General features: G+C 37.2%; 1 protein-coding gene across 4 annotated transcripts in view; it reads left to right on the top strand.

Annotated features, from left to right (window-relative positions):
• PKN2 (protein kinase N2) overlaps positions 1-15,961 on the top strand; it is a 137,783-nt gene that overhangs the window by 108,695 nt on the left and 13,127 nt on the right. For 2 of the 4 annotated variants that reach the window (XM_048861355.2, XM_048861356.2), the window contains 7 exons: positions 950-1,126; positions 1,871-1,933; positions 2,282-2,358; positions 4,762-4,904; positions 6,701-6,808; positions 11,457-11,537; positions 11,616-14,089. In XM_048861355.2, the coding sequence (XP_048717312.1) occupies positions 950-1,126; positions 1,871-1,933; positions 2,282-2,358; positions 4,762-4,904; positions 6,701-6,808; positions 11,457-11,537; positions 11,616-11,819 (853 nt within the window). In that variant the 3' untranslated portion in view covers positions 11,820-14,089. Of the gene's footprint in view, positions 1-949; positions 1,127-1,870; positions 1,934-2,281; positions 2,359-4,761; positions 4,905-6,700; positions 6,809-11,456; positions 11,538-11,615; positions 14,090-15,961 lie in introns of those variants that run through there. The other 2 variants (XM_048861359.2, XM_048861360.2) reach the window with 1 other exon arrangement.

Genomic DNA, 15,961 nt, shown 5'->3' with positions numbered 1-15,961 from the left:
TCTAACTGCCCCCTGGAACCCCTTACCATGCCATTCAGAGCACCAGGACTGGTAGCTGTGCTGCCTGGACATAGCCAGCCAAGCCGCCACGCAGTCTAGAGCACCGGGGCAGGCCAGCGGCTCTCTCAGCCATGCTGCCCGGCAGGAGCTCGCAGCCCCACCGCCCAGAGCGCTGGTGGCATGGCGAGTTGAGGCTGCGGGGGAGGGGGGACAGCCGGGGGCTAGCCTCGAGGGCCAGTCTGGACAGTCCTGTGGGCCACATAGTTTGCACCTGTGGGCTGACTGGATGGGATACAATGTGGTGTGCTTCTCAAGGCTATGTGAAGTCTGCAAAACATGGAGGAATTTTGCTGGCCAGTGAGTCTTGCGTTGTTTACTGTTCATTGTGATTTGACTCTATGGTGCTTTGCACTGTGAGAGAATAAATGTATGTATGCATGTATAGTCATGACATGCAGAAAGAAAAAGACAACTGAATCACGAGACTGTATATTCATGGAATGGTTTTCATAGCAAATACCAGGGGTAATACTTCAGCTGTCTGTGCCCAAAATCTGCAATGGAATGGTTTTCCCACCGCTTGAATATTACGTGCATAGATATAAATACAGTTTGTATCAGTTGATTTTAAATATTATATTTTGTTTAAATTTGTGGGCATATTGAGAAATTCCAACAGGTATGTTTTCAAAGAGTTTCATGAGATGTTAGCCATATAACTCCCTTCAAAGTCAATTGAGTTGTACAGTTAAAATGCTGCATTGCACTTTGAAATTTTAGTGTTTAGAGTATCCTATCAAATTAGAAAAAGATTCAGGTATTCTGAAAGCTTTGGTGGGGAGTGGGGGATGATGAGGGCGGTCTTGTCAATTGTATTGTTCTTTGTGTTGAAATTTGTAATATAACATTCAGTTTTAAATTTTGCTATTAAAATATTTTCTGTTTGCAGCCTTATGTGTGAAAAGCGAATTTTTGAAACTGTGAATAGTGTACGGCATCCCTTTTTGGTGAACCTTTTTGCTTGTTTCCAAACCAAAGATCACGTTTGCTTTGTAATGGAATATGCTGCTGGTGGAGACCTGATGATGCACATTCATACTGATGTCTTTTCTGAACCAAGAGCAGTGTAAGTGTTCACACTGTTAGTACCATTAAATATTTAAAAGCTTTGATATACATTGTTCTGTTTCAGTGGGCTGAAAAAAATACTATGTTCAACTTTTCTTGCCTTCGCATGCTTGTGTATTGGATCACTTCATTTAGTACTGTAATCATCTTAAATGGACTAAAGATTAAAGCCTTGTTAAAATACATTCAACCCAGTTTGGTTAGAAGAAAAAATATATATTCTGTTTTGGTTATGATAGTCAAAGCATTTTTTAGGCTGTCAGAATGTAAGCTTATATGCTAATAGCTTAAATCTAAATTGCCTTAAAATGTAAATACGTAATATTTGTAATGTTATTTTGAAGAATTAGTAGTCTGTTTAAAACGTTAGCTGAAATTAAAACATTATATAAATGTACCGGCTTCAGCGGGAAGTGTTGGATACTATGGCAATGGGTGCCATAGAAAACTACAGTATAGGCAGACAAAACATGTTACAGGTTGGGCCACGTTTGTCTAAACTTTTGCCTGGTAAATTTTAAAGCTTTGACTTAGAATTGTATAGAATTCCACATGTATCACATATTAAAAAATCCTCTGAAGAGAAGTTTCTATATGCAGACTATCTGCATGCTCAAATAAATTGGTTAGTCTCTAAGGTGCCACAAGTACTCCTTTTCTTTTTAATAAAAAACACTGATTGATTAATTTAGCAAGACTGAAATGCACTGAAATTCTAGCTTTTATTTAATTATTCGAACAGGTTTTATGCTGCGTGTGTGGTTCTTGGACTCCAGTATTTACATGAGCACAAAATAGTTTATAGGTAAGTAATCAATACATTCTCACTACTGGAATTTTAATAATTTCTCCTTTTCTTAACACTGTTTTTCTTCATCTCTACCCTGATTTGCTTACTGGACGCATTATGTTTTTATTTGTTATATTTCTTTCAATGCTAGCAGAAAAAGTTTATTCTGACATACTTATGAGTGTAAACCATAAGTTATTGATGGAAGTCTTAAATCAGGAAAGGGATAACTAAATTTAAGAGGGACATTGTACTGCTCTTTTATTTTTGAATAACTTTTTTATCTTAGAGTGCATTATTATTATTGAGTATCACTATAGGCATATCAGTAATTCCATTTTACTTTCAAATATTGTTTTTTAGAGATTTGAAGTTGGATAACTTATTGCTGGATACAGAAGGATTTGTGAAAATAGCCGACTTTGGTCTTTGCAAAGAAGGTAACTGCTTTTCTTCTAAATGATTTTTCAGTTAAGCAGTCTTAGAGGTAGGAGCACCTAGCATATTTACTCTGTCTATATATCATTGTAGAAAAAAATCTCTGGGATCTTCAGCTGGAGAACAGTGGAAGCAAAAGACCCTCAGTGGGGAGATCACCCAAGTGTCTGCTATCAGGGTTCTCCTCTTCTGTTGGAATGACTGTACGCAAGAGGGTTGTTACTTTGTCATATCTGCTTGTTAATAATAAGTCATATCACATTTTGCTCAACAGTACTTTGTCCTGTTAGAAGCATCATCCAATAATATTTAGAAGCATTCATTTTCTTTCCATCTACACTAAAGTCACTGTTCCCTTCTAATTCATTGTCCACTTTCAACAATTTTAAAATAATTCACACAACAAAGTGCAGTGGAAATAGCTCCCTAAATAGAGCACAGCTCAAAATAGTGAAATATCTTCAAAAGGACCCACATTTTAATAGTCAGTTTCTGGCGTCTAGCTGGTTTCTTAAAAATGAGACATAAAACAGATCTAGTATCAGTAATTCAGATTCTCTGCCTGCATTGGGACATGTGTCCCCTTTTCTAACAACTCAGTGGGGGGAGAGGGATGGCCATCAACAGGACGAATCTAACCGGATTTGTTTCCTCCTTTTCCAGCTTGCTTTACTTGTCCTACAACTTTCCAGGTCCCAGCACTATAGGAAATGGAATTTAGTAAATTGAGGGCAGTAGGTCAAAGATTACAGTTGAATTGTTTGCATATCTTTGATACTAGTTATGTGACTATTCGACTATAAACAAAAACTTCCTAGAAAATGACAAAGGGTCATGTTATAAATGTAAAAGATCAATGAGAGAGACAGATTTCCTCGTTTTTCAATAAAATCAAGCTCTATAGGATACTTTTTAACATGGAAAATTATTCTTTTTCTTTGCAGTTCACCTTTAAAGTTTGGCACAGAGTTTGTACCCACAACCTCCTAATACCACAACAGTCCTTGGTGCCATTGCCATAGTGCTAATCCTACACTTTCTGCAGATGTTATATTTGGGGGTGGCGGTATGGGGTAAAAAAGCATGAAGACTGCACTAGTACTGTATAATTGTTAGAAGCATGTTTTGGGGGACGGAATGTTATATGTCACTCTGAAGGTGTGGACAATCCATGCATGCGTCCTCGTGGTCTGATACAGCCTTGCAGGTGAGCTGCACCTCAATTTTCCCAAGCAGAGCAGCAGTAGATTCACTTTAACAGCCAAGGCACGGAGAAGCCAACATAAGTTAACCAAATGCCATGTCACTTTTTAATCATATTTCATTGCAACGAACAGTTCACCAGGGCCGTTATTCAGGGCTCCCAAATTTAGTCCACGGCGAAGTCTCTGAGTCAGCTTAGGCTTATCTGTAGGTGCCTGAGAGAGAGAGCACCACCCACAACAGCCAGTCTGGGTTCTATTCCCCTCAGCTTCTGTGTGTTTAAATAGCCCAGCCCCAGAAAGTGGCAGGGCCTACTTGATTATCCCTAGGCTGTCAGCTCCAGCCTGTCCCTTAAAGAGGTAGTACACCTTTCCCTATACATTTTCACAGTCCCAAGCACCCTGATGCCCTTGAGCATTAGTATCATGACATAGTGATGTCTACAGTAATACCATTAGTCACTACTGGTGCAACATACAGCACATTATCACAGGGCCCCTAGGCACTGTGGTAATACAAAATAATAATAATAATCATTGTTCCAACTTTAATAGAGATTTGTTATATCGTCGTATTTGTATACTGTGGATATCTTCAACTAAATCCTGTGCAAGACTCTCTGACTTTGATGTCATATGCTAGAATCTGGTAGAAGAAACCCTACCAATTTATAGTTCTGCTGTGAAAAATGATTATGTAAAATGAAACCTTATTCAACAGATTCACTCCATGTACATCGTAATCTTTTTTGCTTATCTGAGTGTCAAAAATAAGTGTGTGCTATTTTTTTACTTCTGTTACCTGCTCTGGTTGCAGTGCTGCAAATGACAAATGTGTTCTATTTCTTCTCATGTGCCAACAGAATTGTTTACTAAGTTCCACTTTGTTGCATCTCTCCAAGCGCATTGTCTTCAATGTGATGACCAAGGTGTAACGGAGGGGCTAATTTGGCTTGCAGAATCATCAGTACGGGTAGTCATGTACAGACAGAGAATCCAGCTCGAAGCACAGGGCCAAGACGGTGTTTGCACGGCTGACACAGGGGGGGAAAGATTTGTAAACTGAACTCATTTGTTGAAGTCCAATAATTAATTTTTTTCCTTTACATAGTTGAAGAATAAATCTTACTGACTGAAGCAGTTGTTTACTTGGAAGGGGAGTAGTAAGAATACATCTTGTTATGAATATTGTAATTTTTGCAGGAATGGGATTTGGAGATAGAACAAGCACCTTCTGTGGCACTCCAGAATTTCTTGCACCGGAAGTGTTGACAGAAACATCCTACACAAGAGCTGTGGACTGGTGGGGTCTTGGTGTACTCATCTATGAGATGCTAGTTGGGGAGGTAAGCATGGTTGTAGCAAAAAAAAGTTTGATAGCCCATCAGATTTGGATGTGTGTAAGCAACCTTATAAAACCTAGCATGATTACAAAAATAAACTGGATATCTCAAGCTCTCGAATTCTAGAATGTCCTACCTTTTTAAGCTTACAGCTATTGTATCATATAGGCCTGGTTCCATATCCTGTATGGATTTTTATGGGATATCTTAATGAGAAAACTTGAAGGTGTAGCTTTTTTTGCTGTTAAAAATAGAGGAATAGAAAACACTATAGGCCAGATCTTCAGCAGGTGTAAATCATTGTAGCTCATTGATTTCAGTGGCACTATACAGTTTGAGTACCAAACTTAATCATTTGTAACTTTCAAACCACTTCACCAGTTACCTTCAGATTAGACTGAGTATTAGGGAGATTTACAAAAACAAGGCTGAAGTTCTAGCAACAGCTATTTTTAACACTGGAGCGTGCAATTTCAGATCAGAACATATGGAAAAAGTATTGGATTCTTTTTTTAAAGATCTAAGATTGTAAACCAAATGGTTTGTTTGTTAAGCAAAATTAGATGAACAAACAAAAACCAATATACCACAACTTTGGCCTCAGTGCAAGCATGGAAAATTTCAACTTAACAGTTTTGGGGAGAAAATCAAGATAGTCTGAAGAAGGGGGAAAGTTACAATGGAAGTTGAAATTCAACCTTAAACTGTAGTGTGCTCTCACAGCAACCTGTAGGTCACGATGCAAGACACACTTATTTAGCATTTGACTTACTGTTTTTCTCTTGAGAGACAAGGTAGTTGTGGTAAGCTCTCTTATTGGGACCAATTTCTGTTGGTGGCTTTTTCCTTCCCCCAACAGAAGTTGGTGTAATAAGATTCACCTACCTTCGCTCTTTATATCCTCATATCTCATAACATGGTTACAACACCCTTTTGCTCTTCGCACTTTCTGTGAATGTCCTATCTAATTTGTTTTCTTTGTAGTAGCCTAGAAATTCTGCACCATAGATGTTAGCATATATAAATGAATATTACCTCCCCTCCTGCCCTAATTGCAAAAACTCCTTAAAGGTGATACAACTGCTTAAGTTGAAAAATAGTATTGGAGAAGTATTTATTAATAATAGCTGTCTTTAATTCCATGTGCATTCTGTCCTTTTAGAAAAAAGTTAATCACACAACCTACTTTTGTCCGTTTTCCATCTTTACCCCTAACGTCTGTTTCTTCAAATGGAAATGAAGCGCACCAACACCCTATGACCTACAAATAGTCCATAAACCACAGTTTAAAAACTGCTGGATGGTATGATGTGGTAAATGTTTTCTCAAAATGAATTTGGGATGACCACATTACCTTGGAGTGGCAGCCACCTGAAACAAGTACCAATAAATGCTCTACCATGTTAGATAGTTTATTATTTATGCCTCAGTGCACAGGAAAACTATTTATAAATGTGTTTTTAAAAACCAAACGTTTTTAAAAAAAATGATTAAGGGACAAGATGTTGTGGCCTGCCTTGTCTGTCTATAAGAAGTATTACTATCGCATTTTCCCCTATAGAGAGCTGCATTATCTATTACAGGGAGGGAAAATAATTTGACACATTGAGACATTTAACTCTGAATGGGCAGCTGAATGTGTAATAAGGCAATTGTTCTCCTTTTTGCCTTACCTTAAATATGGCAGCAGCAGCAACTTGCTTTAGTTTATTTAGAAATAATAGGTTGATTTTAAAAGTTAGCTTCCAAAAATGATGTCTTTTTTTTTTTTTTCCCCTCCTTAAACTACTTTATTTTAGTCACCCTTCCCTGGAGATGATGAAGAAGAGGTTTTTGACAGTATTGTAAATGATGAAGTAAGATATCCACGGTTCCTTTCTACAGAAGCCATCTCTATAATGAGAAGGGTAAGACTATATAGTAAAAGAGTGAAATATTTTCATGTTTTTATTGTTTAATTATTGTTTTCCATGAAGAGGGGAATTTAAGTGCCTGCATTACATTTGACATTGTTTTCTCATCAGATTGGTTTCAGAACTGCTTCACTGTTACTTTTTAAAATCAGCATCACCATTTTGATTTAACATGAAACTTAAGTGTTTGACTATTATTTACATTCTCTAGTTAGTAAAAAAAAAAAAATTCTTACAAAATCATTTTCATTCATTAAAAACTTCTTACATTACATTTTATAAATTAAACTTTTGTTAATCTCTTAACACTGACCCAGATTTTTCTAGATACAGAATTTCCTATTTAAATGTGGCTGGGAAAGAATGTAACAGAACACCTTCCCAGAGACTCGCATGGTAGCTCAGTACTACCACATGAGTATTCTATGCTAAGAAGAGACTTTGGGATTTTCACATTTCATTCTGTCAGGGGTTGGAAATACCACACACACTACATCTAAAAGTCTCTTCTCGTAAGAATGGGAGAGGAGGCACAATTGTATAGACAGAGCATAAGTGAAATACCTTAGGCTAAAGGGTGCAGCCATATGCTCAACTAATATACAGTGTGCTTTTCAATAGTATAAGAATTTTGGCCAGACGCACCAGGGCAAACCCTTAAGAAAAAAATCCATAGCATTGGCAATGTCCCCATAGAATAGACAGGACCATTACTTTTCTTCCAGAAAATGTGCTAAATGAATTTTATTGTGCTCAGATTAACCTCAGAAAACAGATTCCAGTACCTGAGTAGACACAGCATGTAGTTTTGTGTTTCAAACAGAATGCTTAGTTCATGAGATCACCCCGTCTGGTGAATTGCGTTATTTCATTTATCTTCCTTCTGAGATGCTAAATTATTTCACTGTTTAGGAGGGACAGAAGATAGTTTTGCTAACAAATATTTAACCTTAAAACTGAAGGAAAGAAATTCTATAAGCAGATTAAAAAGCCCCATCTGTTGAAATGTGATTAGAGCTTTGTTCCTTTAAATCTTAGACTTAAAATGTTTCAATTGCTGGATAAAGCATACCGTACCAAGTCATACGACTAAACCTAAAACTATTGACATCTATATCTAAATCTTTTCCAAATGCACTAGATTTAAACTGACCCCATTTAGATAATCTCATATTAAGAGGAAGAGAACTCCACTCTAATATAGCAGTAAAGGAAGACTGCACTATTTAAGATTGCATTACAGGATCTTTCATTCTGAAGCTGGGCAGAAGGAGGCTTGGCTATTCTCCTACAATATTAGGGCAATAAAATACATCCAAGCAGTTCCCAGTCCTTCATAGTAGGGCTATTGATTAATCACAGTTAATTCATGCGATTAACTGAAAAAAAATTGCGATTAAAAAGATTAATTGCAGTTTTAATCGCACTATTAATAGAATACAAATTGAAATTTATTAAATATTTTGGATGTTTCTTCATTTTCATATATTGTATTCTGTGTTGTAATTGAAATCAGTATATATTTATAAATATTTGCACTGTAAAAATAAATATTATGTCAGTTCCCCTCATACAAGTAGTGTAGTGCAATCTTTGCTGTGAAAGTGCAACTTACAAACTGTAGATTTTTTTTGTTGTTGTTACATAACTGCACTCAAAAACAAAACAATGTAAAACTTCAGAGCCTACAAGTCCACCCAGTCCTACTTCTTGTTCGGCCAATCGCTAAGGCAAACAAGTTTTTTTACATTTATAGGAGATAATGCTGCACGCTTCTTATTAACGTCACCTGAAAGTGAGAACAGGCATTGCAAGGTCTTTACGGGCTAAATATGCTAAACATTCATATGCCCCTTCATGCTTCGGCCACCATCGCAGAGGACATTCTTCCATGCTGACAAGGCTCGTTAAAAAAATGCATTGTTTAAATTTGTGACTGAACTCCTTGGGGGAGAATTGTATGACCCCTGCTGTGTTTTACCCGCATTCTGCCATATATTTCATGTTATACCAGTTTCGGATGATGACCCAGCACTTTATTCATTTTAAGAACACTTTCACTGCAGATTTGACAAAACCAATGTGAGATTTCTAAAGATAGCTACAGCATTTGACCCAAGGCTTAAAAATCTGAAGTATCTTCCAAAATCTGAGAGGGATGAGGTGTGGAGCGTGCTTTCAGAAGTCTTGAGAGCAACACTCTGATGCGGAAACTACAAAACACAAACCCTGAAAAAAAAGAAAATCAACCTTTTGCTGGTGGCATCTGACTCAGATAATGAAAATCAACATGCATCAGTCCACACTGGTTTGGATTGTTATCGAGCAGAACCCATCATCAGCATGGACGCATAGCCCTTGGAATGGTGGTTGAAGCATGAAGGGACATGAGACTCATTAGCGCATGTAAATATCTTGCAATGCCCGCTACAACGGTGCTATGAGAACACCTGTTCACTTTCAGGTGACATTGTAAACAAGAAGAGTGCAGCGTTATCTCCTGAAAATGTAAACAAACTTGTTTAAGCGATTGGCTGAACAAGAAGTAGGACTGAGTGGACTTGCAGGCTCTAAAATTTTACATTATGTACAAAAAATGCATTCAAAAACAACAGTGCTACATTTGTAAGTTCAACTTTCATGCTAAAGAGATTGCACTACAGTACTTGTATTAGGTGAATTGAAAAATAACTGTTTTTACAGTGCAAATACTTGTAATCAAAAATTATAAAGTGAACACTGTACACTTTATATTGTGTTGTAATTGTAATGAATGTATTTCAAAAATGTACAAAACATCCAAAAATATTTAAATAAATGGTATTCTATTGCTTAACAGTGCAATTAATTGCAATTTTTTTAAACATGCGACAGCCCGATTTCATGGATTTTTAAAGCCAGGAAGGACCACAGTGGTGATATAGTCTGACCTCCTGCATAACACATAAGCATGGAATTTCTCCTAAGAATTCCTGTGACAAGCCCAATAACTTCTAGTTGAACTATCGCATATCTTCTGGTCTTTCGAGAAGTGATGGAGAATCTAACACTTTTTCCTTGGTAAATTGTTCAAATGGCCAGTTACCTTCGCTGCTTAAAAAAAGTTGTTCCTTATTTCAAGTTTGCATAGCTTCAGTTCCACAAGATAGCAGACAAAGGCATAGTGATCTGTCTATCAAATATCCCCCAGGTACTTACCAACAGTGATCAAGTCATGTCTTAACCATCTCTCTGATAAGATAAAAAGATGGTGGCTCTTTAGATTCTCACTGTAAGGTTGGTTTACCAGACTGATCATTCAGTGCTCTTACTGAACCTTTTCCAAATTGTCAGTATCCTTCCTGAAGTTTGAACACTAGATCTTGTCACAGTATTCCAGCAATAGTCTCATTAATGCTGTATACAAATGTAATAGCACCACCTTACTGTTATTTTATATTCCAGTTTATACATCCAAGAGTTGCATTACCTTTCTTAGTCGCAGTATCCCGTTTGAGAGCTCATGTTCAGTTGGTTATCCACCATAACCCCCCAAGTCCTTTTCAAAGTCACTTCTTTCTAGGATCCAGTCCCCTCACATCTTGTAAATATGATCTTACTTGGTCCATGTCCAGGAAATGGGACTTCCTTTTTGTTCAATACACAGGTTGTAAGGAAGGGAACAGAAGCCTTGCAAATCCCGTCCAAGGTGGATGAAATTGCTTATTATGGAAAGTTGCAAAGGAAGTAATAAAGGTGCCCATTAGCATTCATTTCATTCATGCTATGGTGACTTCATGGGCAAAAAGATACTGGTTATCCTATGAAATTGTATGGAAATGGTAGTACCTCTGCACTCCTTCACCTCAGTGGCTAATACTGCTTTTCAGTGGTGGGTTATCCAAACCATTGCTGTCCGTTCTTATTTCTATGCTGCTGATCTGTTGTTAGCCCAGTGAAAGAGAGCGGCCTTACAGAATAGTCACTCCAAACTGGACACTTACTGGCAAGAACAGAGTTTTCCCATGTGATCACCCAGGACCTGGTGTTAGGACTTGCATGTTAAAGATATGGTAGATACTAATTATCCTCTTAGTTTTAACTCATTTTGTTGTGTTCAGGTCATGGATGAGTGTGGTATGTGACAGTATTTAGTAAAAGGATGAGTTAAATGTCTGTTTGGTTAGAAACTTAAGCCAACACCTCAATTCTATGCTTGTGTTATGGGCCCATTTATAGAAAAACATGCTTCTACATGGAGATCAGAATTTAGTTTCTAGGGTCTTCAGTGACTGGAAATCTCACATTTCCCTCTGTGGCAAAGCATGAAGCAGTTTTCAGCCTTTTCTAACAAAACTGAGCCCTGTGAAACAGGGTATGGAGGGGTGGAGAAATATGGATGCTGTAAGGACCCACTTTCTCCCAGGTTAAATGAGGGAAAAGATGACAAGCTTAAGTAAATTTTACAATTTGTAAAGAAACTTAGAGCTTTTGCCTTTGCCTCTGCCTCTTCTACTCCATGGGCAACACATTTCCTCTGGGACAGAGTATGTGCTTTTCCAGTAAATCTAATCTCCTTGCTCCTTTGGACTGTAGCATCAGCTACCTATTCTATATTTTCCCCCCAATTTTGAGTGCTAAGATCTTCAAAATGTTTTGTTAGCTGCTACGAAGAAATCCAGAGCGGCGTCTTGGAGCTGGTGAGAAAGATGCTGAGGATGTGAAAAAGCATCACTTCTTCCGGGTAAGTAAAAGCTAGTGTAGTTTGTAAAATATTAATTCTCAGAGGCAGGAAACTAACCCACAATTGATTGTTTTACAGCTAATAGATTGGAATGCTTTGCTGGCTAAGAAAGTGAAGCCCCCTTTTGTACCCACCATTAGAGGAAGAGAAGATGTTAGTAATTTTGATGATGAATTTACCTCAGAAGCACCTATTCTCACTCCACCCCGGGAACCAAGGATACTTTCAGAAGAAGAGCAGGAAACATTCAGAGATTTTGATTACATTGCTGATTGGTGTTAAATTTCTAGATACTGTGAAATCCTAGCTAACCGGCTCAGAAGAATACCAACCCTTCAATTGCTCTGTGCCACCTGTAGCTTCTGATTTTTATTCACATGAAGATTTAGTGTACTGTTTAATACTCTTGTGAAGAGTGGCCTCCATGTCATACTTATCTGAGCACTGGAAAACAGTTCTATAGCATTTAAGCTGAGTTGGTGACTACAGGCCACATTAAGCTCTCTCACATGGACACACTTAAATCTGTACTGTAATTTTTACTTTTCTACAGCAGATAACATTGTAAAATACATGCCTTAAGTAGGGGGGGGGGGAGATTTTGAGCTAGATTGATAACCATTTAATTTTATTCAGCCATCTTAAAATAGAAGTTTGGGGTGCTGTTGACATTCATGAGAATATGGTTTTTATCTGGAGAAGGCAAATGGTCAGTTTTTAAAAAAATTACTGTAATGTCCAAAAATGTTTAATTTTAGACTTATGCACACTTTCAGCTTGTTTTAAAATGGAAACTAAGAACTGATGCCTTGTTTTGTAAATTTTCTATGGTATTTATTAGAAAAAAAGTGTTAAATGCCTTTGCCTTTGTGAGAGAACAGTAAAAGTGCTTCCATAAAAACAAACACAGACAGGTCCTGAAAGTTTACCAAAGCCACTTGCCAAAACAGTTTTTGCTTTTAAGCATGGCTTAAAAAAAGAAAAGGAGGGGGGAGGGGAGGGAGAAAGGACTCAGCAGATAAGAATGTCTGTTCAGTCTTATCAATAGTGTGTGTTCCTAAGTCCATCCACTTCTGTACTCTTGAAATCCAAGCCTTTTTCCACTAATTGGACAAATCTTAAGTTAATCATACCATATTTAGCTATCTAGTTCATCTTGTCTACTATATATCATATCTTAGAAAACAAAAGGTTTTGAATGTATACATGCTGTGAACATGTATATTTGGAAGTTGTTGTAATGCATTCTTAGTTACAGGCATGTAATTTAATTGTACCACTTCATGAATTTTGCACAGTGGCCATGTGAACACATCACAGAACTCTGATTTAATAGACTAACATTTGTATACATTTTGGGCCACTGAATTCCAGAACTTAGATTGGTAATTACTGAGGGTAAAAGCAATATGTTGTAACAGAATGTATAAATATTTTTGATAAGTGTATATTTTATAAACTTCAACACTAAAACCTGTACCTCAAAAGTCAAAAATAGTTTAGACCAGATACTGTGTGTACTTTTAAACTCCTCCATAGAACTATTTTTGGCTGTCAGTGTTCTGTAAGTAAACAGCCACTCTTGGAAACAAGTTCAGTGTTTTCCTTAACTCAATAACATTTATATTTGATCCTGTGCTTACCTCTTGTAGGTTCATCTGGGTACCTGGAGAGAAAATGGTTAGCAAAGACTGTAAAAATCCAAAGTCAAATGAGTGCAGATTGTGGAATTAAATATTCCAAATGAAATACGAAAGAAACACAAACCATGCTGATCTTTAAAGAATGGAATAGTGAAACACCAAGGTGTTACTTTTGAAAAGTGAACCTTTTGTAAGTAAATGACTGTTGGTTAGAACACTAAATATCAGAAGTCCTGAACCATGAGGCCTCTGGGAGAAAATGGGTTGATAGACCTGAATAATGTATAGGACAGTTTCCTTTTAGGCAAAAAGGAAGAATGGCAACAGGACAGAATATAGAAATCATGTTTTTGGTTTATTAAATGAAGGTCTTAAAGTGGGAACAATATAATTTAACTTGTTTCAAGATGCTGATTATCTTTGAAGTGCGAATGAAACTGAACTTAAAAATTTAAGCACTCAATACTTTTGAGGTACAGTCTGTTTACCCTTTTGGGCTCCCAAACATATATAGAGAAAAGTGTCTAAAAGAGGATGCTTAGCATTTAAAAAGCACCCTGGGAAATACCTTTTTGTAACTACATCTTGTACAGAATTTTTCTTCATCAAAGTAAATCACTAAAAAAAAATAGTAGGGCAGGGTATGTTCACACAGTTAAGCTGAAAGAAAGCACTAATTTTATCTCTGTAGTTTTTTAAAATTATTTTTAGGCAGATTAAGATTTTAACTAGATTGTAAATATATTTTGCTATACTTTATCTGTATGTGGCTGCTCAAGCACTTTGTAAGGAAATTAGGATATTTTAGAATGGTACACTATGCATTAAAATGAAATGTGCCTTTAACAATGTCATTCGAAGTGTTTTGCAGTCATTAATATCACAAATTAAAGTATAAATAGTTTGTAACTTGTGTCCTAAATATGATTTTACTGATTGACTGTGTAGTGACTTACATATTTCACTCCCCCACAGATTTTTCTGAATTTGATATTTAACCACCATAAGAGAGGATACTTAGAACAAAACTCCAAACTTTTTGGTAGAACCTTAGTTACTAATTGCTGCTTACTTTACACTGGCACACAGTCCAAGGGAGCCTAATATGACCATCTGTGTAAGAGCACCCTTTAATAGCTTAATGTTTACAGGGATGATGGTATATAAAGATTAGTTCCTGTTAATTTAAAAAAAAAAGTGTTATACATGGTTGATTCCTGACTAAGCAAAGCCAAATTTTACCATTGTTCATTTTAATAAGTTGTAGCAACTTTTCACTTACATTTTAATTAGCAGCATATGAGCAATGCCTACTGCCTTCATACTACAGGTGTCTATAAGCTACTTTAAAATCTAAATTTCCAGGTCATTGGTGATGCAGCTGAGGAATCCTGCCCCTTCACTAATCAGGCTGATTGATAATACAGCACATGATGTATATGCTCATTCTTTCCTAAACAGATGCCTCCCTTGGGTACTGCTCTACAAGCTGGACCATGAGTCTTCTGAGCATGGGTTACCTGCTGAACCTAAAAAGCCCCTCTCCAAAGAGCACCCCAAGGGGACCAGAGTAGGAGATTATCCTGAGAGCTAGAGATCATGTTCCCTTATGTGAGAAAAGGTAGTGTTTATTTAAAAATCACCACCCATAAAACATCTGGGCCCATTCTTTAGCACCACTCAGTCCAGAAAGTGAAATAAATGGGGACAGTTACTTTAATAGGAGTACTTGTGGCACCTTAGAGACTAACAAATGTATTTAAGCATAAGCTTTCATGAGCTACATGTAGCTTATGCTTAAATAAATGTTAGTCTCTAAGGTGCCACAAGCCCTCCTTTTCTTTTTGTGAATACAGACTAACACAGCTGCTACTCTGAAACCTATGGTTAAGAAAAGACTTTCAAGAGTACCTATGGGAGTTAGGATCTGAAGTTAAAACTGAGTTGTCTACAAGTTGGAGCCTGTTTTTAAAGATAAGCTTATGAATGGGATGAAAATAGTCTACAGCTAACCCTTATTTACTCCTGTAGTAGGAATGATGTATCAAAGGCTGCAAGGCCTAGAAAAAGTCCCTCAAGTTCAGAAAAATCTATTCCGTAGCACCTATGATCTGACAGTAAAGTGTATTATTCCTCCTCTCTACAAGGGATTGGGCCTGTAGGTAGATTAGAGGAGTTGCCTCAGTGCCACTACAGCAATCCTCAAAGCAGGCTCCTACTTTTCCTCTCTGGTTGTCAACATTCTACCACACCCTCGCTCTGTGCTGGAGGATATCTTCCCTCATGCCCAAATTTTGTGAAACATGCTTCTTTAGGTCAAACTAACTTTGCTGGGGATTACCTTTGAAGGGGACAGCCCATACAGTACTCTCAGCTTCAATCCTTGGGTTTTTTAAAAATCAAGTCTTAAAAGAAGCTGCTGTACATTTACTAAGCACAATACCTGGTAAGGTTACCTTAGCACACAGTGCACAACACAGGTCAACCAGTTAAGAACCTTAACTATTCAGTACTTTGAAAGGCCCTGGTTTAGCTCACAGGCACTGGAACTGTAAGAGCACACAACAGCAGTCTGGGGCAAGACTATCAACCTACTGACAATCAAGGGAAAATTTATGAAGCTTGAATGCAACTTATCTCCACCCAGTTAGTCTGGATATGCAGGATACCACCTTTTACTCCTATAGAATGGGAACTAATGATCACATGTAGTCAGGACTTCAAATGGCATGAAAAACAAAAACAAAAAAACAAAGCTGCCACATTTCAAGTCTTCAGTGA

This window comes from Caretta caretta, chromosome 8, assembly GCF_965140235.1.
Source record: "Caretta caretta isolate rCarCar2 chromosome 8, rCarCar1.hap1, whole genome shotgun sequence".
Taxonomy (NCBI): Eukaryota; Metazoa; Chordata; order Testudines; family Cheloniidae; genus Caretta; species Caretta caretta.
Note: the sequence above shows the minus strand (reverse complement) of the source record. Positions and strands in the feature narration are given on the sequence as shown.